This window comes from Bubalus bubalis, chromosome 19 (genome assembly GCF_019923935.1).
Source record: "Bubalus bubalis isolate 160015118507 breed Murrah chromosome 19, NDDB_SH_1, whole genome shotgun sequence".
NCBI lineage: Eukaryota > Metazoa > Chordata > Mammalia > Artiodactyla > Bovidae > Bubalus > Bubalus bubalis.
In genome coordinates, this window is record NC_059175.1 from 33,487,532 (window position 1) to 33,511,244 (window position 23,713).

General features: G+C 36.9%; 1 protein-coding gene across 5 annotated transcripts in view; it reads left to right on the forward strand.

The window, feature by feature from the left end:
• The window catches only part of PRKAA1 (protein kinase AMP-activated catalytic subunit alpha 1), a 28,645-nt gene extending 9,912 nt beyond the window's left edge, over positions 1–18,733 (forward strand). For 4 of the 5 annotated variants that reach the window (XM_006053837.4, XM_044932556.2, XM_006053839.4 and 1 more), the window contains 8 exons: positions 982–1,123; positions 2,794–2,887; positions 6,909–7,053; positions 9,237–9,324; positions 11,319–11,543; positions 13,491–13,977; positions 14,088–14,214; positions 15,750–18,733. In XM_006053837.4, the coding sequence (XP_006053899.1) occupies positions 982–1,123; positions 2,794–2,887; positions 6,909–7,053; positions 9,237–9,324; positions 11,319–11,543; positions 13,491–13,977; positions 14,088–14,214; positions 15,750–15,994 (1,553 nt within the window). In that variant the 3' untranslated portion in view covers positions 15,995–18,733. The remainder of the gene's footprint in view (positions 1–981; positions 1,124–2,793; positions 2,888–6,908; positions 7,054–9,236; positions 9,325–11,318; positions 11,544–13,490; positions 13,978–14,087; positions 14,215–15,749) is intronic. The other variant, XM_025270566.3, reaches the window with a different exon arrangement.
• Positions 18,734–23,713: the final 4,980 nt, after the last annotated feature.

A 23,713-nucleotide genomic window follows, 5' to 3' on the forward strand; every position in this document is an offset into this window, starting at 1 on the left:
CATGGCTGTTGCTTCAGACTTTGCTTCATTAACTTACTGGGAGTCATCTTTTTCTCCTATATTGGACCCCTTCTTAACTGAATACCATCTTGGCTTACTTCTTGATTTTGTTGGAATATAAATTCTCCACTGGACCCTTAGAAAAGACTTTGCCACTATTAAAAAATGTCTAAATTCTGTTATAACCATTGATTATCTGGGTATAATATTCAAAATTGAAAGGCAATTGCTTAAATTTTTTTCTTATTTTTAAAAATAGAAACTACATGCTCATGAACCAAAATTTAAAAGGTTCAAGGGTTTATAGAGAAAGTGTGTCTAACATGAGGGAGGTTTTTGGAATGAGGAAACTGTCCTGTATCTGATTATAACAGCGATGACACCAATTTCCACGTGTTACAATCCATAGAACTGCACACTGAAAGAGAAAAGCCCAGTTTGTATGTGTGACAGATTAAAAAGTGCAAAGTAAATTAAGAGAATTTAAAAGTATAAAAAGATAGAGAACAATAAAGAAGTTGCTTTCTTTCTCTCTGCCTTGGCCCTCCAACTTTCCTTTCTGGAAAAAACCACAGTAGTTTCTTATGTGTCTTCCCACTTGAAAGTGAAAGTATTAGTTATTCAGTCATGTCTGACTCTTTGCAACCCATGGACTCTAATCTGCCAAACTCCTCTGACTATGGACTTCTCCAGGCAAGAATTCTGGAGTGGGTAGCCATTCCCTTCTCCAGGGGATCTTCCCAACCCAGGGATTGAGCCTGAGTCTCCTACATTGTGGGCAGATTCTTTACTATCTGAGCCACAAGGGAAGCCCATACTTAATCACTCTTAAACACTCAGGGGTAAATCAGGCAGAATTGGAAGGAACTTGGACTTGCTTAAGTATTTTTGGAGAATGCTAAGATTTCTACTCTTAGAATAGTTCTAAATATGTTATTAACCAAACCTGGCACTAATTTATTAAAATTATTTCTCCTACAGTTGGCAAACATGAATTGACTGGGCATAAAGTTGCTGTGAAGATACTGAATCGGCAGAAGATTCGAAGCCTTGATGTAGTAGGAAAAATCCGCAGAGAAATTCAGAACCTCAAGCTTTTCAGGCATCCTCATATAATTAAACTGTAAGATCTGATTATATTAAATATAGTCATATCATTTTTCCATCATTTTTGTTAACCTACTTAATCTGACAAGTGAGAAAAATGAGTGATATTTCTTCAGTTTATTCCTGAGAGTTTTAGAAGTTCTTCCTATTCATGTATTTATCTAACCCCATTCATGGTCACTTACGCCTGAGTCCACATTTTGTCCTTGTGTTTATCAGCTGTTATATTTCTTACTTTCTGAGCTGATGCCCTTTTGATAGATGACTTTCAGTGCCCCCCTAATGCTATAGAACCAACAATGATTCACAAAACAAAAACTCCTGACCCCCAAATTTCCATGTGATATCAGTTAGCCTCACTAGAGACAACACAGTAGAAATTGTCCCTCACTCCCCTACACTGGTTCTATCTGATAAAACAAATAATAAATAGAATTTTAGAAATCCAGATTTCAAAAGGCAGTAGTACTACTGTTGTTTTACAGTTGCCAGTTGTAGGGTCTACAGATAACTTATTTACTGCTCGGCTTTATTATGCAGACTATAAATTAAAACCGTGTAGGCTTTTGTATTGAACTGGCTGACTCAAAATTTGTTTCACTCTCACCTCTTCTAATCTGTTGAAGTACCATAGTTTTAAATACCATCTTTGTGCCAACAGCCCTTAAGTATACATCTCCTGCTTTGAAACCCATTCCCTGGATTTCAGACTCCTATTCCTGCTATATTTTACATCTCCATTTGGGTGTCCACGAGGCACGTGAAACTCGGTATGGGTAAACCTGAACTCTTTATTACCCTCTTACATCTTCCACAGTTTTTACCATCTCAGGTGATAATCTGGTTTCTGAGGGCAGAAACTTAGGAACTATCCTTAACTTTACTATTTCTCTCACTTCCCAACCTCCATTCCATCTCTTCCTGCAAAAGTATATCTAGGATCTGATTCCAGTTCCTTCATTGTCATCAACCCGGTGTGGGCCCCTTCATTTCTCTCATGGACTACTGCAATAGCCACCTGCTTCTACCCTACTGCCCAGTCAGTTCTTCACATTGCCACCGTCAGCCAAAGTTATTACCCTTCTAACCGGCCAGGCCACTTGACTGCTTTGCTTAAAACCTTCATTAGCTGTCTCTCTGCCAGAGAATAAAAGCCACAGCCTCATCATGGCTTTGTAAGGTTCTGTGTCCTCTGGTACCAGTTGCCTCTTTGACCCCACATCCTGTCTTCTCTCTCCCAGCTTACTCAGCTCTAGCCTTCCTACTATTGCTCAGCCATGCCAGGCAGGCTTCCCCCTGCGGGCCTTTGCACTTGCTCTTCCCTCTGCTTGGTTCACCTTCTTGGTAATGGCATAGTTTGTTCCCTGATTTGCATTAGGCTCTGTTACATGTTACTTTATCAGAGAGGCCTTCCTTGAACACCCTGTATGAAAGATTTCCTTCCCTTAGTTTGCTTTATTTCTCTTCATAACATGTTCTACCACCTGAGATATTGCTTTTTTATTTAGTGTCTGTTTCCTGGCTCCTGGAAAATAAACTCCGTGAGAGCAGAGAATCTGTTTTGTTCACTGCAGTTTTCCCAGCTTCTAGCACAGTGCCTGGTGTATTATAGACACTTAGTAGATATTTATTGAGTGAATGAATATACATGTTTTAATACTGGTAGATAATGTTTTCTCTCACCAGGTACCAGGTCATCAGTACACCATCTGATATTTTCATGGTGATGGAATATGTCTCAGGAGGAGAGCTATTTGATTATATCTGTAAAAATGGAAGGGTAAGCAGTTCTGATTTAATCCTGTATATATTTTGTAACTCCCCTTATCCTTTATGAGCATCAGAATATTAGAAAGCAATTCTGTTAAGAGTTCTATTTAATAACCAGTCCCCTTAGTCACATATTTGCCTAGAATCATAGACTTGTTAGAGCTAGGAAGGATCTTAAAGGTTATATCCTTAGCCTACTTACACATATATGGAAACTGAGACAGATTTTTTTTTTTGCTCAAGGTCACTTGATTTATCAGTAATAGGATTAGATTGAGACCCTAGAACTCAGGATCTTCAGACTTAGCTTCTGGGGAATATGAATACTTGTAATATATATCTTAAAGTATGTATTAATCCTTAAAAAACATATTATTTAATACTTAGAAATCTGGGCCTTGCTAGTCAACCCCTGCTGCTGCTGCTAAGTCGCTTCAGTTGTGTCCGACTCTGTGCAACCCCAGAGACGGCAGCCCACCAGGCTCCTCTGTCCCTGGGATTCTCCAGGCAAGAACACTGGAGTGGGTTCCCATTTCCTTCTCCAGTAGTCAACCCCTAGCCACATTTAAATTGCATTCATTTTTGGTTTCAGAAATCTAATGTACCTGGAGTAGTAAAAACAGGCTCCATTAAGGAGGTAGGAATTAGACTTAAAGAATTTAGAGTTGGAAGGAACTTTAGAAGACATTTTGAACAGTATCTTAAGTTACAGATACAAAAACAGAACATTGCCCCTACCATACTTTTTCTCATACCCAGAGTATGTGGTATGCAAAAACCTCTTCTGGAGGAGCCTCATCAAGCACTGAGAAGCCAATTGTTTTCCCTCCCAATCTAAAGTTCTTTATATCATTCATTCATTTGTTCTGCGTAGCATATCTGTTCACTTTCATCAAAATCAAAATCATTAACCAAGTTAATTTTGATTTTACCATTTCTTAACATGATTCATTTCAATTTCAAGTCTTTCACTTGTCTTTTTCACCCCCTGCTTCCTCCACCAACCCCCTGCCCCCATCCCTGGCACCAATGTTCTGCCTAAAAAATGGGAAAAGACACAAGTTGAATTGGTGTCTTGCCTTCTTATCTTTTCCATTTTTCATGTCCTGATCATTTTGCTTTACATTATGGGAACTGTGCTCAATTTTACCCATTGCATATTAAAATTCCAGCTGTCATTTTTTATTTCTTGTTTTCTGAAGTCATCTTTCTTTAAATAGCCTATTTTTTTGTTCCACAGAGATAATAAACATCTGTTTGAGGATGCCAATTTCCTTAAAATTTTTTTTCTTTTCTTTCCTTCATTGCTTCTGTACCTTCTGTGTTCCCTGCTTTTTTCTGTTCATTTTATTGGTGTTTGTCTTTTGTGCATGACCCTTGCTTAGATATCTGGTGATTGTGGGTTGTCCACTCATATTTGAGAGTGAAATTCTAAATGCCAAGGTCTGGAGGGTGGAATTTATTAATTGATGGATCTTCCCATCGGTTGAATGGGTAGGGACCTGTCGTTTACTAGGGAACACCAAATGTCAATAATAAACAATATTTTTTCCTTGCTGAGATAGTTGCTCCAGAAGAAATCTTCCAGTTGCCTTGAGGGTGTGAGCTTAGCTGCCAGGGCTTTGTGAGCTAAATGGGGAAAGGTCCAGAAGGCTCACTGATTCCTATGCTGACTTTCATTTAAGCCCCATATTCTCCATGTGGTGCCTCATTCCTGCTCTAGTGTCCTTGAGGAGCAGGGCTGGTTTAGCCTTCAGTTCAGTTGAGTTCAGTTCAGTCGCTCAGTCGTGTCCCTCTTTGTAACCCCATGAATTGCAGCACTCCAGGCCTCCCTGTCCATTACCAACTCCCTGAGTTCACTCAAACTCATGTCCATTGAGGCAGTGATGCCATCCAGCCATACATCATCCTCTGGCATCCCCTTCTCCTCCTGTGCCCAATCCCTCCAAGCATCAGAGTCTTTTCCAGTGAGTCAACTCTTCGCATGAGGTGGCCAAAGTATTGGAGTTTCAGCTTTAGCATCAGTCCTTCCAAAGAACACCCAGGACTGATCTCCTTTAGAATGGACTGGTTGGATCTCCTTGCAGTCCCAGGGACTCTCAAGAGTCTTCTCCAACACCACAGTTCAAAAGCATCAATTCTTCAGCACTCAGCTTTCCTTACTAAAGAGTAAATCATGGCTCTTATTCCCCAGTAAGGGTGGCGAGCTTAAAATTTCTTTCTTCAATCAGCTGTCCTGTTTTCAGTCCATTTCTCACTTATACCATCAGAAATTCCCAACACTTCTAATATCTAAGCCCTTCAAGAAGTCTGTGTGCAGATGAGTTTATCATTGAGTTCCACCCCTAGAGGCTTAGGTTTCAGCTTTCTATGGTTAGCCAAATCTTTATCGCTGTTCATCTACCGTCTTGCTTAGTGACTCCCCTCAATTACTGCCGTCTCTTCTCTTGCTCTTTTGTCTTTATATGCTGTCATCTTAGTGATGTTCCATCATGTTTAAATGGAAATATGCTTTCACTTTTCTAGTCTTTCTTTATAGACTTCCCCTCCTTGATCCTTTGTACTGTATTTATTAATATAGTATTGAATACAATTTTCATTTTTGTAGCCTAGTTATTTTACTGCTTGTATTTTGTTTACTCCGTTAATTTTCTTCTCTTTCACATTTAGAACACATTGTTCTTTTCATTTAGTATATTTATATATGGAGTTGTATTAGAAAATGAACTTATATTTCTTCTAGAAGTAAATTAGATTGCTAATCATTATTACCTGCTCTTGAGGAAGGGTATCTCTTATCTCTTTGATAGTTTTGGTTTTGCTTTCAAAAGAATTTACTGGTTCATCTTCCAGATTATCTATTACCATTTAAGGTATAGGAACCTGGTTTTAGAATGCTAATTTGTGACCTGTGTTAAAGAACTGCATGTTAGTGTCCTTTACCTAGAGGATTAATAGCTTATTTATTAAATATGACTTCTTGGGAGCAGGCATATCCAAGTAATGGTTTTCACTTATGGAAAAAAAATCATAAAATAAGAAAATGTGGATAAATGGAAAGAGAAGTTTTTAAAAAATATTTTTAAAAATGTAGTACAGCATAAGATATAATTTTTTCAGTAAGTGGAGTAAAGATAAATGCTATTATATTTTATAAAGGCTTCCCTGCTGGCTCAGCTAGTAAAGAATCTGCCTGCGATGCAGGAGACCTGGGTTTGATCCCTGGGTTGGGAGGATGTCCTAGAGAGGGAACAGCTACCCGCTCCACTATTCTGGCCTGGAGAATTCCAGGGACTGTATATGGTCCATGGGGTCGCAAAGAGGCAGACACTGAGCAACCTTCACTTTCACTCTATTTTATAAAACAAACGAATTAGGGTTTTTCTTTTTTTTTTTTTAATTAAAATACCTTTTATTTCAGAAGCTAGGATAACATGGTTGCTTGCTAATTCATTAACGATGCTTAAATGTTGCTTTCTCATATGGTTCAAACCAGTATTCCCCACCCCAACATAATTCTCTGTGCCTTTGTCCTGCTTTGTTTTTCTCCAGAACACTCTTATTCTTTTTATTTATGTGTCTATTGTCTTTAACTAGATTAGGGCCTCTTTTTATCATTGCTATATCACGAATGTCTAAAACAGTGCATGGCACATTGAAGGTATTCAAAAAATATTTTTTTAAAGAATCAGAGTAAGTATTTGTAATTTATAGGAGAAAACATGCCCAGTTTCAAGTAAAAATTGAAATTATTCGCAATAGCACATGATATTTAGATGAGAACAAGCTATTAGAGTATAGTCATGAGAGTGATAATATGAGAAAATTGAGTTACCAATTTGAGTTCTAAGATCCTCCTAGCATTTCTGTTTTGTGCGGCCTGTACCAGCTCCCCATTTGAAAAGCATCTCATGAGTGAGGTTCATTGGGAAGGTTCTTGCATTTTCACAGTTTTATAGGCTAGAGAATTATAGATAGACTACTTTCTTTTGAAAGATACACCTTTAAGTTGCCTCTCTGCTTTTTCTTAGCTGGATGAAAAAGAAAGTCGACGACTGTTCCAACAAATCCTTTCTGGTGTGGATTACTGTCACAGGCATATGGTGGTCCACAGAGATTTGAAACCTGAAAACGTCCTGCTTGATGCACACATGAATGCAAAGATAGCTGATTTTGGTAAGGAGATTTTTATGGTTTCATATATTCATTTAACAGACATCAGTAGGTTTCTTCAGGTAACTTGAATATAATCAATTGAATATCCCAAAGTAGTATATCCTCACTGTTAGTCTAGGAGCATATGAAAAGGAGTAAAAATAAGGAATTCTCTTTTCATAGCTTTATGTCTTTAAAACTGACTTTTATTACATTAGGCAGACAATTTAAATTGGCAGCATTAGCGACATCATCTGAAAAAAGACCATTATTTGTGAAGGAGAAGTTAGCAACCTATTTCCATGTGTTCTTTTGATCAACTATGGAGCAAGAGGAAAGAGACTGGGATGAAGTTACTCGGACTTTGAAAGCCAGAAGGCAAACTATGTGAACAAAATTATTTTTAAAAAATGAAAGTAAAGTATTTAAATGATAGAAAAGCATAATTTCAGCTTGAGGAAAATGTAATAAATTTGTTTTCCTATATAAATTGCCATTGATATTAAACCTAAGATAAAAATGAATCTCTGCAACTTTCTCTTGCTTAGTTTCAGTTCAGATCAGAGGAGATGCTTATAAATTTTATTTTCTTCAGTTTTGTATATATGATCTATTTTAGAGATTCACTAAATAGTTCGCAACAGCTCTGAGCTACTGAGATTTTTTTAAATAACTGGCTAAATTATTTGACTTCCTTATTCTTTAGTTGTCATTATTTTTATTCATTGTATTTTTGAGGAAGCAGAGTTTTCTTTTTTTGGCTGCACCTGTGATTTCCAAAATCACTGCAGATGGTGACTGCAGCCATGAAATTAAAAGATGCTTACTCCTTGGAAGGAAAGTTATGACCAACCTAGACAGCATATTAAAAAGCAGAGACATTACTTTGCCAACAAAGGTCCATCTAGTCAAGGCTATGGTTTTTCCAGTAGTCATGTATGGATGTGAGAGTTGGACTATAAAGAAAGCTGAGCGCCGAAGAATTGATGCTTTTGAACTGTGGTGTTGGAGAAGACTCTTGAGAGTCCCTTGGACTGCAAGGAGATCCAACCAGCCCATCCTAAAGGAGATCAGTCCTGGGTGTTCATTGGAAGGACTGATGTTGAAGCTGAAACTCCAATATTTTGGCCACCTAATGTGAAGAGCTGACTCATTTGAAAAGACCCTGATGTTGGGAAAGATTGAAGGCAGGAGGAGAAGGGATGATAGAGGATAAGATGGTTAGATGGCATCACCAACTCAATGGACATGAATTTGGGTAAACTCCGGGAGTTGGTGATGGACAGAGAGGCCTGGTGTGCTGTGGTTCATGGGGTCGCAAATAGTCGGACACGACTGAGCAACTGAACTGAGCTGAACTGAACTGTGATTTGTGGGATCTTAGTTTCCTGACCAGGAATTGAACCTGAGCCATAGCAGTGAAAGCGCTGAGTCCTAACTACTGGACTGCTAGGGAATTCCTGAGTTTTTTATTTTTGTAGTAGAACTATGAAGGAACTTGGATATTAAAAATTACTATTTTTTTTTTTTAAGAATCAGATCAGGGGTTAATAGAAACTTTGAATTTTAATTCTAGTCTACATTTTTTTCCCTAGTAATTTCTTTATTAATAAAACATGTCATTTTTTTTAAAAGTTTTTTATTTTATATTAGAGTATAGTCAATTGACAATATTGTGATAGTTTCAAGTGGACAGCAAAGGGACTCAGCCACACATATACATGTATCCATTCTACCCCAAACTCCCTTCTCATTCAGCTACCACATGACACTGAGCAGAGTTCCCTATGCTGCAGTAGGATCTGTTGGTTATCCATTATAAATATAGCAAGAGCATACATGTTGCTCTCAAACTCCCTATCTCTACCCACTCTTCTACCCCACCTGGCAACCATAAGTTTGTTGTCTAAGTCTGTGAATCTCAAACTTGCCCAGTTTATTCTAATAAGCAAAATCACTAATAGCTTAATATGTATTCACTGAACTCCTGACCTTGCACTAACTTAACTGTTGAAACAGATTACAAGTTTTATGGCATAAAGGCACAATATTTGGGAACAATAAAGGATGTAGGATTCTGTTGAAAGAAAGAACAAAATGATGATTTATCACTTTAATGCAAACTCAGTTTTATTGTTTAATGGAATTTTGTTTTTATTTTTGTCCTTGGGAAATCTTGAGCGGTGAATTTTGTGCATTTTCAGGTCTTTCAAACATGATGTCAGATGGTGAATTTTTAAGAACAAGTTGTGGCTCACCCAACTATGCTGCACCAGAAGTAATTTCAGGAAGGTAGTGTTTGACACCTCCTCCCTGCCCAGTATATCTGTAATCATATTTTTCTCCTGGACTTCGTTAGTCTATAGTATAATACTCAATTCTAGTGAAAGAAATTTAAAGCTTATTCTTTTCTCATCCAAAAAGTGTTCTATTATAAGAATAAAACATTATAAGTGAATAAGGATTAAGAACTCCATTTATAAAGGGGGATATTGGTTTGCAAGTTAATATAATATTAGTTAAATGAGAGTACTCTCATTTTTTTCCCTGGTGGAAGAAATTGAAGGCTTAAAAACTAGCAAGTTTAAAAGTAAGACATTAAAAACTTGACTAATGCAGAAATATCTAGTAGTAAGAAATGGTTTACTATTTGCTTAGATGAGGAATTAAAAGTGTAATGTGTAGCTTTAATTTTTCAAATTAGCTTTAGCTTTTATGATAAGGTACTTTGGGGAATTGGACTGAAATATTGATAAAATCTTCACATTTCATTTATTTTTAATTTTCATTCTTTAAATCTTCTAGAGACTGAAATAAGAATTCTAGTCTCTCAGTTTATTTATACTAACTACCAGCATTAAGAACACGAAGATCTTAGTATAAGGCAGCTTTTTGAATAGTTTAGATGACAGTAAAATTTACTTTTTTGAAGAGGAATTGTTCTTCATTATACTACTGAAATAGAAAACAGAAGCTAAAGTTTGTTTACTAGTTTTTATAATTAACTTTTAATAACTTTTCATTCAAACCTCATTTCTTTGTTTGAATGTCTTACATCCTGATTTAGAATGCAGAAATGTTGTAGTATTTTCTTTCTATTTTCATAAGCCAGATAGCCTAGACTACTCAGAGAAATTATGTTTGTGTTAAGGCATGGATATGAGTAAGGCAAAAATATCTAATTTTAGATTTATCAAGGTTCATCATTATCTTTTTATATTAGCAGGTAAATGTTAAAATTATTTCATGTGGGCTGTGTAAATTATTTGGGGAAGAAGACAAGTCAGGACCTGGATACTGGGGGCGTTGTTAATTAACTAAACAAAAAGATATGTAATTGTGCATATATATATAATGGGCCGTTACTGAAGTCTGTTTTCCCAGTTTGGATAAGGTCTTTCTGTGTGGTCTAGATGTATGGAAACCTTTACTTTCAAAACAGTATTTATTAGTCAGTTCAATAATTTATTTGACCAATTTAAAGAAACCCTTTCACTGAAGCCAGACTTTGAATGGGTTACCTAATTAGTCTGCAGCTAGTTATGTCAGTAGGGCTTCTCTACTGGCTCAGCGGTAAAGAATCCACCTGCTATGCAGGAGACCTGAGTTCGATCTTTGGGTCAGGAAGATCCCTTGGAGTAGGAAATGGTAACCCAGTCCAGTATTCTTGCCTGGGGAATTCCATGGACAGAGGAGCCTGACGGGCTACAGTCCATTGGGTCGCAGAAGAGTTGGACACGACTTAGTGACTAAATAACAACAACAGTTAAGTCAGCAGGCTATAGAACAATGCAAATAAGAGTTTAAAGTCCTCTGCAAATCAGTTAGCTGGGCTTCATTCCACAGCTTCAGGCCCCTTTTACCTTGGTATAAGGTCTTGGGTAATTGGGGAGAGTGGGTTTATAGTCCATCACTATAGAACATTCCCAGTTTAGGAAAGATCACTTAATCTGTAACCAAAAAACAGTGGTTTTAAATTCCGTAATGATATGTTTGTTCAAAGTTTGGCCCTATTAGTTGGATATCATGAGGACAATTGTAAGGTAGTAAGGAGAAAATTTTAGCTATAGTCTGTAACTTTAAAAAAATTCTTAATTTTTGTTTCCCAAGATACTACTGATAGAATTAGTGCAGAATCTCTATGTGTAGTACATAGCAGTGACTTATAGAAACCATATTCTGACTAATAATTCTTTATAAAATACCTGTATTTAAAATGTATGATTAATTAATTGACTCTTAAGTTACTAATGATTGTTTAACCCAGTTGGTATTTCCTGTTGCAGATTGTATGCTGGTCCAGAGGTAGATATATGGAGCAGTGGGGTTATTCTGTATGCTTTATTATGTGGAACCCTTCCGTTTGATGATGATCACGTGCCAACTCTTTTTAAGAAGATATGTGATGGGATCTTTTATACCCCTCAATATTTAAATCCTTCTGTGATTAGCCTTTTGAAACATATGCTGCAGGTGGATCCCATGAAGAGAGCCACAATCAAAGATATCAGGTGATAAAGCAATCTGATTGTCAGATCTAACATTATCAGTCATATAAGTCAAGTGAAAGAGAAATTTGCAGAACAGTTTGTACAATGCAATCCCGTTTTTATATTAAAAATAGTGTATAGACTCAAACTTATTTTATCTTGATATTTAAAAATACTAAACTGGCTACCATTGGAAGTAAGATTAGGAGGAGGAAAGGCTTTCACTTTTTGCTTATGCTTCTTTATTTGTTTTGAAATTGTAACTGTGAACATTATATTACTTTTTAAATTAAAAAAAAAAAAGATGTAATGAAAAATAAAAAGGACCCTAGTTGGGTATTAGATTTGGTAGTGATTCTTTAAGATTTTCTGTACTATGCTTCATGTTTGACTATTACACATTCTCATACTTTTTCATAATAAATTTGGATGTTGCTGTTTGAGTTCTCATCTTACAAGTTACTGTATTTTTTCCTTTTGTACATCTCAAGGAATGAGAAAATTTTAATTCAGTCAATGACATGTTTGTTTTTGTAGTAGTATACATTGAATTACATATGAAATTACTGTTTTATAAGTAGAAAAGTCTACCAATATTGCCAGTTTCATGTGGTTCAACCTAATAGTTTGAATAAGGCAAAAGTGATGATGACAGATCTCAAATTTGAGCGGGTCACTTCTGATGACTATAACACTGCAAACTTTGCTTCTTCTACCATTGTTTTTCTTTCCTTTTTTCGTTAATGGAAATTTCTCTTTTGGTCTTCTAATGGCTATATAGAACATTTCTCTGAGATGGAAGGAGAAGGATGAAAGAAATCAGATGTGTATCTGGGACTAGTAAAGAAAAAAATATTACGGCAATGAAGAAGAAAGTGCATATGTAGAACTTAAAGTTTGATTGCTAAAATAGATAAACAATAAGGACCTACGTTATAAGCACAGGGGACCCTATTCAATACTGTGTAATGACCTATATGGGGAAGGAGTCTAAGAAAGAGTGGATATATGTGTAACTGACTCACTGTGCTGTACAGCAGGAAGTAACACAGCGTTGTAAACCAACTATACTCCAGTAAAAATAAAGCTTAATTCCTTTCCATTTAGTCCATATTCTGCAGACTGAAAAAGAGAATGAATGGCAGGTCATGACTTTACTACTAGAGAAGGACTGATCCATCTCTAAAATTTATATTTTAGAATATCTTAGTTAGAGGTGGTTTTTCTTGTGTTTTACATATTTTTTTCCAATTTAAATGAAATATGTGACAATTGGAAAAGATTTAGAAAACACCAAAAACATTAGAGAATTTAAATGATCTTTAATTCCAATATCCAGAAGATAATCTTTGTTCTTTGGGGTGTTTCCTCTCAATATTTTTAGTTTTAGCATATTTTTATATAATTCAAGTCAAAAAAATCCCTTTATATATATGAAATTAGGAAATCCTCAGTTCCTTCATTAATATAAGGGGATATTATTATTATCTTATTGGAGTTGTTTGAAAATGAGGTGAGATAACAGATATGAAGCGTTCAGCCTAAAATCTACCACATAGTAAGCATTCGATGAGTGAAAGCTGTCTATTTTTGTTATATATTTTTTTCACTTAACATTATATCCCAAGAGGAAGCCACAGACTAATTTTGTTCTTTTCTGAGCTGGAAATAAGATGGTCTTTACCATTAGCATGTCATTGCCATTTGTTCCAAAAATTTAAAGTTTAGGCACTTCTTCCTGGTTGCTTCAGCAGTGTTGTCTCCCTTTTACTATCAAAGTAAGGCTGGAGCATTTCTGTTATACAGTGAAACATGAGCCAAAAGAGAAAAATCTGTTTAAAAAAAATGATGACACAGTATGAATATAAATATAAATGATAAAACTGTATGAGTATAAATTCCCCCAAACAGTTACTTTCAGTCTCATCTCTCCTCCAAACCCTTCTGACAGCTACCATTTTCTCTCAGGGAACATGAATGGTTTAAACAGGACCTTCCAAAATATCTCTTTCCTGAGGATCCATCATATAGCTCAACCATGATTGATGATGAAGCCTTAAAAGAAGTATGTGAAAAATTTGAATGCTCAGAGGAGGAGGTTCTCAGCTGCCTTTATAACAGAAATCACCAGGACCCTTTGGCAGTTGCCTACCACCTTATAATAGATAACAGGAGGATAATGAACGAGGCCAAAGATTTTTACTTGGCAACAAGCCCACCAGATTCATTTCTCGACGATCACCACTTGACCCGGCCCCATCCTGAAAGAGTACCATTCTTGGTTGCTGAAACTCCCAGGGCGCGCCATACCCTCGATGAATTAAATCCACAGAAATCCAAACACCAAGGTGTAAGGAAAGCAAAATGGCATTTGGGAATTAGAAGTCAAAGTCGGCCAAATGATATCATGGCAGAAGTTTGTAGAGCAATTAAACAACTGGATTATGAATGGAAGGTAAGAAAGAAAGAGCATTCTGAATATTAGCACATTTGACAAACCTGTAGTCTATCATGTTTTATAGAAGAATTCCTTTTCACTTTGTTTTTGTCCATACCACGCGCTAGGTTGTAAACCCGTATTATTTGCGTGTTCGGAGGAAGAATCCTGTGACAAGTACATACTCCAAAATGAGTCTGCAGTTATACCAAGTGGATAGTAGAACGTATTTATTGGATTTCCGAAGTATTGATGGTATGTACACACAGAACAACGTAGATAACATATTAGACCTTGTTACTTAATTTGGCATTTTAGTAAATCTTTGAGTCTTTTGAAGCTTCTTGAATTGTACCTTGTAATTCAATAGCAAAAGAACATAAAAGCACCTTTTAGATTTGAATATTTGAGAATCTAGGAAATAGTTTATTGTCCTTTTAAGACTATCTTCTAAAATCCTTAAAGCCTTATACAGCTTTATCCTAAAGTGATAGTTTGTTACATTTTTGTTTCTTGTAGTTCATTTTGGTAAGATGAAATGCTTTATTTAGAATAAATGTTGACTTTGCTGTTAAAGTCAATAGCATTAAACTTAAAAAATATCTGATATTTAATAAAATTAAGTACAGCACAGTGCTTCCCTGGTGGCTCAGAGGTAAAGAATCCACCTGCCAATGCAGGGTTATTTCCCTGGGTCAGGAAGATCCCTTGGAGAAGGAAATGGCAACCCCCTCCAGCATTCTTGCCTGGGAAATCCCATGGACAGAGAAGCCTGCTGGGCTACAGTCCATGGGGTCACAAAGAGTTGGATGTGACTAAGCATGCATGCACACAGCTGTGTATATATAAATGTTCTCTCACAAACAGAATCTTTACCTAAGTAGATGTATTTATGGCTATTCTTCATTGGCCAAGTCAATTAAGATATGTTGCCACTTTTGTTCACTTATGAGATTTACCCATGGCTTTGTCTTTATAAACTCAAAGATAGTACCTATAGTATCAGAAAAGACACAGCTTTAAGCTATGATATGTTGGCCAAACCTGTTTGTCTGTTTATGTCCAGATGGTAGTAACAATGCAGTTTGAGATACAGAATGGGTTTAACTTTTTTTCCATTGTATTTGGATTAAATTTGTCACCTTAGGTTTATTAGTACTAGGGTTTACCAACTGAATGACCACTTACTGTTTTTATGTTGTATTCCTAATTTTAGTTTTTCCTTGATTTTTTTCATTGGAATTGTTGCTCTTTTATAAGATCTTAAATATGAAGACAAAGTAAGAGCACTGAGATGAGCGTTAGTAGACTTAATTTCAAGATTTACCTCTCTGTTCACTTGTTACCTTAAGTCACTTGTTAAGCAAGCCACTTAACTGTTAGGGCTTTATGCTTTCTTATCAATAAAGCAATGAGTTAGATGAGATGATTTCCAAGATTCAAATTTTAAGTGCATTTATTTTATTATTGTAATATAGAAAGGTTGACTTTTGTTGCTAGTGAATGATGTTTATTAAGCCTCATTATTAGTTCATTGAGCTCTTAATCCTGGATTGCAAGACTGATGAGTAGCCAAATATGTACGCAATCTTAATAAGTCATCAGGGGACTACATTACTGTGTGTAAAAGAGGCAAGTGGCATAACACAGATTCATTGCCTCTGTTATAGGGAGTATTCAAAACAAACATGCTCTTGATAGCTGGTCTCACTTAAGCAAATTGAATACTGTTAAAATTTTGGGAAGAGTGTCATGGATTAGAATAAATTGAATTTTTTTTTTTTACCCAGATGAAATTACTGAAGCCAAATCAGGGACTGCTACGCCACAGAGATCGGGCTCAGTTAGCAACTATCGAGCTTGCCAAAGGAATGATTCAGATGCTGAGGCTCAAGGAAAATCCTCAGAAGCTTCTCTTACCTCATCTGTAACCTCACTTGACTCTTCTCCTGTTGAATTAACTCCAAGACCTGGAAGTCACACAATAGAATTTTTTGAGATGTGCGCGAATCTAATTAAAATTCTTGCACAGTAAACCTAAAACTTTGCTTATTTCTTTGATAGCAATAAGCATGCATAATAAATCATAGCCAAATGCTTCCATGTATAATCAAGTTATACGTAATTATAACTGAGGGTTGGCCTTTTGGAATGCAGTTTGCACAGAGGTTGAAACATGATTAATAGTTAAAAGCATAATGTGCAAAAATGAATTAAGACAATTTTGTTCATTGTTCAGTAGGCATATAGAATAATATACTATGCGCAATGAATTATAGGTCTCTCAGGCTCACTTGATTTTTTTGGCTATTTTATATTTAGTGTATACAGGGCTTTGTAGAATATTAATTTACCATAAAGGCCTTCATATGTTAATTACATGTTGATGTGTTATATATTTGCTTCAAAGATTTATTCAATAAATATTTGCCTAGAGACTTCCCTGGCAGTCCAGTGGTTAAGACTCTGTGCTTCCAACATAGGGAGGTGCAGGTTCGATCCCTGGTGGGGGAACTCAGATCCCTCATGCCGTGTGGTACGGCCAAAAAGGGAATAAAGAAATAAATATTTGACTAGAATCCCCAGAGACTTGTAGAGGTGATTTTGTTTTCTGGGCTCCTTAATTTAGCAAGTATTTTCAACATTAGGGACAGCCTGGATGATTCTTCCATATCCTCTCCTTAATATTCTATAGTATATGGTAAGTCACATTAAAGATACCTGACACAGTTAAATTTTTTTCTTTTAGTTTGGTAAGTGCAAAAACATACAGAACTTATATATTCAGATACTCCAGGCACTAATTTTAATTCTGCAATTTGCCCCACTATATTCTGTATATAAATTGCTCTTTTTGTCACAAGAGCTGCATTGCATATACTGTAAATAAATCATTGGTTGGTTTGACATTTGACAGAGTCCTCCTAATCATGTCGGTCAGTATTAAATGTATGCAGGAATGTCTGGTCATTCAATCATGTACCTTTTAAATTGATTCAGTGCATAGGACATGTCTTACAAACTATTAACTGCTTAAACAGGATTTTTTTCTCCTAAATTTCAATATGGCCATTTTTTAGAAGAAAAATTGAAAGGCTGTAAGATGATCACGTGTGTTATCTACCACTTAGATTCAATACTTGTTAACATTTTGCCATATTTATCTATATATCTGTATGTAGATACAGTTATATATATATGTGTGTATATGTATGTGTGTATATATGCTTTTTTCCCCTGAACAATTTGGACATTGCAGATAGACTCATCACTCCTCAAAACTTAAAGCATCTCCTAAAAAATAATGACATTCTCCTAAAAAACCATAATACTATTCTCTAATGCCATCTAATCATGCATATTTAGATTTCCCTTATTGTCATACAAATTTATTTCAAACCAGGCTCCAACTAAAGTTTACACATTGCATTTGGTTGTCTCTTAGCTATCACCTTATTGTTTTGATAAAATATGGAACAAATCAGTTCTAACTAGTCACATTTGCTTTGGATTTTCATTACTTAAAGTAGCATTATGGGAACTTCCCAAAGTTGCTTAATCCTCCTAAGAACTCAGATTTATAATTTCTTTTTCTTGCTCTTAGTGTAATGCATTACATACTAGGTGTAAGAAAAAATTTAGCCACCTCAGATAAAATTTGTGTCATGTGTATGCTAATAAAAAAATACTGTGTCATTCATAATTGCCTTATATTTTAACTTGAAAGTTTTTTTGGTATTCTCTTTCCATTGCAACAGAACTCTTCCCCCCCACCCCCCACCCCCCTTTTAAGACTCTTGGTATTATAGTATTGTTTTTGGCACCTATGTAACTTGATAATAATGCTCTCAAATGTCATGATAGCTTGTATAGTTGTAGATGTAGCTCCAGCATCCCTAGAAACATGCACTGAATTCAGGAGAAAACCTTGCTTCCTTCTGTCCAGGGCTTATTCTATTCAACTTAGAATCGGAAAGCTGTATAAAATTATAGGAGTTCCATTTAAATATAAGTTCAAACTGTATTTATAACTTGTATGTGGCCCTCTGTTTTGGAGATACTGACTTCACGTAGGCTCTCTTAAGTGCAGCATTATATTCCTAATGTTAAGAACAGAAGACTGTATTTTTAAAGCTACCGATTTGTATATAGAGCTAAGACGTAATGTCTCTGACCTGTTGTGGGGAGTGGGGAACAAAAAGAGGAACCAATTAAATAGGACCTTCTAAAAATTGTTAATTTTGTAAACGGCTTCTTTTTAAGTTATTGTGATTTAAGTTACTGAGTTTTATTTTGGATACTTAAATATTGCACTTGTACAAATAACATGATAAATACACAGACTATTGCAAGTAGGTTCTTTTTAAGCTGGGATATTTGAAATGACAACTTTTGGTTGAGAATGTCAAGGTTTCATCACAGTTTCCACAAATTTACTGTTGTTTGCAAATTCATACTAATTGAAGATGTAAGAGAGTCAATGCAAATGATTTTTAATCTTTTTTTATTATCTTTTCAGCAATTTATATTTTTTGTGATTTTATGCAACCACATTTTTACTTTGTCTTGACAACTGAAAGATGTAAGGCTTTTGCCAGAAATGTACTGTACACAGTTTTAAATAACAGATTTTACTGATATGTAAAATTTTTGCCATTAAAATAAATGATTTCTCACTGAGAGGAACTTTTCTACCAGGTTGGGGGACTGGGGAGCTTAATATATCTAATTTAAGGTAATGTCACTGAAATAAACTCGGTTGCTTTTACTTTGATTATATTTTTTCTTTGGATGGCTTTGTAGTTTTTCAGAGTTTTAAATCATTTTATACAGAAAATCCTGACCTCTCACCCTGCCACCTACCCCCACCTCCCCTTTTGGCCTTTCAGTGATACCATTCACACTGACTATGGGTGGACTATGGGTGGATGGAGAACTCCATGCACCTTTGGAATGAAAGAAAAAAATATGCTTTAAATCTTTTCCCCTTAACTCCTTCCGAGTCCCCCCATCCGTAACAGAAATCCTATTTTCATTGTGAGTTTTCTTCACTAGATGAATCAAAGCCTACATACAACATAACTATAAATTGGTAGTATGGTAGAAATCAATCTTTGTGGTACAAGATTTTTGAGGCTTGTTCACGTTTGTCTTGACCAGGGTATACTTAAGGATACAATTTCAAATACTTTGACTTGGAAAATGGATAATAAAAAATATGATTTTTCATTGGTTTACAATGTGGTTAACTTCTGAGAAAACTATGTGGGAAAAAAAAAAGTTACTTGTTATGGCCAACCATCTGTGTACCTTTTAAACAGTGTGCCTAAATATAAAGTATAGTGCTTGAGCAGATTTTGGCACTTGAATGTTATAATTTTTGTTTCATCTAAATTAGTGAGCTTTTGTTTAATCTAAAAATTAAACACCTGAACAAAATATTAAGTTATATATAACGGAAGAGCAGTTACCTTTGGCTGCTAACATTGGATTTGGTTAGAATTCCACTACTGTTAGAATTCAATCAGTAAAAAATCTTATATCCCATATAGCATTGTTGGCTTGTGTTAGATTGTCGACATTCTGAATCTTTAAAATAACTTGATAATTGAACAACAGAAAACAGTCCTAAAGAGTGTTATGAACAATACATGGGTTGTTCTTTTAGGGAACTTATAAATTAGATGTTTACCCTGACTGAACAAAATTGTACGAGAAATTCTCTTGCCTGAAAAATCAATATTTATTGAACTGTTCTATTGTAAAAAGATTGTTCATTTATTGTGAATGACAATAAATGTTAACTATGACAAATTTAGAGGATTTCCAACAACTTGGAAGATGATCATGTTGTCTATATAGGCAGCATGGGAAATTATTAAATATATCAATAGATGCATTACCATAGAGCAAAGTAAGTAGGGAAGTGGTGGGGGTTTTGAGAGGTTTGATACAGACTCCTAGAAAGGTGTACAGCTTCAAGCACCATTGACTTATTCACTCTGCAAACTATATCTTCTTGTATATCTTCTACTATGAACCAAGCACTATGAATGTGACCATAAGGCATAAATCCTGCTCTGAGTCCCTAGATACGTACATTTTAAAGATATTTATAGAGGTCTACCATATGCAGAAAAGTGCTCAAATCAAGTATTTCCCTTGATGAATTTTCAGTGTTTTAGGTTTGCAATGAACATGGCCATGTAAACCTCTACCCAGATGAAGAAACACTGCCACCTCTATGCTATGCTATGCTAAGTCACTTCAGTCGTGTCCGACTCTGTGTGACCCCATACACGGCAGCCACCAAGCTCCCCCGTCCCTGGGGTTCTCCAGGCAAGAACACTGGAGTGGGTTGCCATTTCCTTCTCCAATGCATGAAAGTGAAAAGTGAAGTGAAGTCGCTCAGTCGTGTCCGACTCTTAGCGACCCCATGCACTGCAGCCTACCAGGCTCCTCCGTCCATGGGATTTTCCAGGCAAGAGTGCTGGAGTGGGGTGCCATTGCCACCACTATAGTAGTATCTTTTTATTAATACCAGAAGTGATATAATAAGTGATATACTATCACTTCTGCTATATCCTTGAGGCAACAGAGAACAATCCTGGTATGATGTGGGAAGTAACTACACAAGAGTGTGAGTGCAAGGGGTAGGGCTCATAGGTGGCTATCTTGGAGGTTGGCTACCACGATTGCGTACTGATTATTTTGAAAAAAACTGGTTCACTTCCGCAGTTCTCATAAATGTTGGAAACATCTAATCCAACAATAAAAAAGAAAATCACATTTGATACCACCACTGGTCTCATCAGAAAAGTCTGGGGACTTCCCTGACAGTCTAGAGGAAAAGACTGTGCTTCCACTGCAGGGATTGTGGGTGCATTCCTTGGTTGGGAACTAAGACCCCACATGCCCTGCAGTGTGGCCAAAAAAAAAAAAAAAAAAGTCTGGAAGCACCAGGAAGCTGGCAAGATAATTATGGCAAATACAAGTATTCCAAAATGGTTTGTTGTTGTTTAGTCACTAAGTTGTGTCCGACTCTGTGACTCCATGGATATAAAATTTTGCAATAACGAGCTCATGGAAAACCACTCCAGGTTTTCTTTTTGCCGACTGTATAGAGCTTCTCCATTGTCCACTGCAAACAATACAATCAATCTGATTTCGGTATTGACCATTTGGTGTTGTCCACACATAGAGTCATCTCTTGTGCAAAGGAGTGTGCGCTATGACCAGTGTGCTCTCTTGAAAAAACGGTTAGCCTTTGCCCTGCTTCATTTTGTACTCCAAGGTCAAACTTGGCTGTTACTCCAGCTATCTCTTGCTTAAATTCTTGAATTTTATTTTTGGCAACACTGTCAATTGTTTTCCTTGATGTAGCAGGTGCCTTTCCTTCATTTTCAAACTGTTTGTCAGACCCAAGCCTGGATAATCAGCAGGTGTGTCAGTTCTTCTAAGTAAAAGTTGTATTCCACAAAAAAGTTTGTTTATAATGTAATCTCACAAGTGTTTTTATAATGTAATCTCACAGAGCTTTTATCTTGAGACATCATACTTCAATATAGAGTAAAAGTACTTTGTACCTCCCATTTTTGTCACACAGAATACTAAAAAGAAATGTGTATACTCAGGGTTAATAAATTGATTTTTACTGCTTCTTCAAGGACACTCAGTGACTGAATCTTCTTTTTCTTACAATGAATGTGTACTGAGGAGAGAATACAATGACCACTAGTACAGCTTGGTATCACCACCTTGATTTGTACTGAGGTCCCAGTGGTTTTAGCCACCATTGCTTTTCTATTCTTACTGCAAATGTCGACATTATGAAAAAGGTAAATGATGTCATGATAGTATGAAAATATAGATTTGTTTTTAAATTTACTTATTTGGCTGCATTGGGGTCTCTGTTGCAGCAAGTAAGATCTTCATTTCCTCATGTGGTATCTGTCGTCGTCACGCTTGCACTCCAGAGCAGGCAGGCTTCAGTCGTGCAGTGCACAGACTCTGTGGTGTGCGGGTTTAGTTGCTTTGTGGCATGACAGATTTTTAGTTTCCCAATCAGGTATGGAACCTGTGTCCCCTGCATTTCAAGGCATATTCTAACCCATAGAGAAGTCCCCCAAATACTTCTGACTCTGAAAGGATCTTGAGGACCCTCAGGGGTCTGAGGCTCATCTTTGGAGAATCATTGTTTCCCATCAGTGGTTCTCAATGAAGCAGAGGAGGGGGACCCATCTTCCTTCCAGGGACTTTGGGCAACTTCTGGAGACATTTTTGGTTGTCACCACTGGTGGGGTGGTTCAGTTCAGTTCAGTTCAGTTCAGTCGCTCAGTCATGTCCGACTCTTTGCGACCCCATGAATCGCAGCACGCCAGGCCTCCCTGTCCATCCCCAACTCCCGGAGTTCACTCAAACTCACGTCCATCGAGTCAGTGATGCCATCCAGCCATCTCATCCTCTGTCGTCCCCTTCTCCTCCTGCCCCCAATCCCTCCCAGCATCAGAGTCTTTTCCAATGAGTCAACTTTTTGCATGAGGTGGCCAAAGTATTGGAGTTTCAGCTTTAGCATCATTCCTTCCAAAGAAATTCCAGGGTTGATCTCCTTTAGAATGGACTGGTTGGATCTCCTTGCAGTCCAAGGGACTCTCAACAGTCTTCTCCAACACCACAGTTAAAAGGCACCAATTCTTCGGTGCTCAGCTTTCTTCACAGTCCAACTCTCATATCCATACATGACCACTGGAAAAACCATAGCCTTGACTAGACGGACCTTTGTTGGCAAAGTAATGTCTCTGCTTTTGAGTATGCTATCTAGGTTGGTCATAACTTTCCTTTCAAGCAGTAAGCGTCTTTTAAATTTCATGGCTGCAGTCATCATCTGCAGTGATTTTGGAGCCCAAAAAGATAAAGTCTGACACTGTTTCCACTGTTTCCCCATCTATTTCCCATGAAGTGATGGGACCGGATGCCATGATTTTCGTTTTCTGAATGTTGAGCTTTAAGTCAACCTTTTCCCTCTCCTTTTCCACTTTCATCAAGAGGCTTTTCAGTTCCTCTTCACTTTCTGCCATAAGGGTGGTGTCATCTGCATATCTAAGGTTATTGATATTTCTCCCGGAAATCTTGATTCCAGCTTGTGCTTCTTCCAGCCCAGCGTTTCTCATGATGTCCTCTGCATATAAGTTAAATAAGAGGGGGACAATATACAGCCTTGACGGACTCCTTTTCCTATTTGAAACCAGTCTGTGGGGTGGTAGTGGATGCTAATGGCATCTAGTGCTCAGGGATACTGCTGAACACCCTGCTGCGCACAGGGGAGTCACCCCCCACCCCCACCCTCCCGCTGCCTCAAAGAATGATCCAGTTGGAAACGTTACACCCTTGAGGTTGAGAAAACTTGGTCTACAAAAATGAAACCACAACAACACTGAAAACAATCTCAATTTTTCAATTTCCTACACACTTCCCTGTGTTACACGTTCCCACTTTATTTTTCAAAACAGCTACTTTCGGGTCATAGTTCTTTCTTCTTTAGAGACGCTGCATCCAACTTTTTTGCCCCCTAGGCCGCCCTCGCCCGCCGACCCATCCCCCCGAGTTGCGCTAGGGCCCTCCCTGGTCCTCTCCCCACCCTCATACACTTTTATAGTCGGGTTTGCCTCTGTCCTCAGCGCCTGGCTGATCTCAACTAGAGTGTAAATTCCTTCAGGGAGGGCCGCGTGTCAATGCCCTCGATTTCCCCCTATGT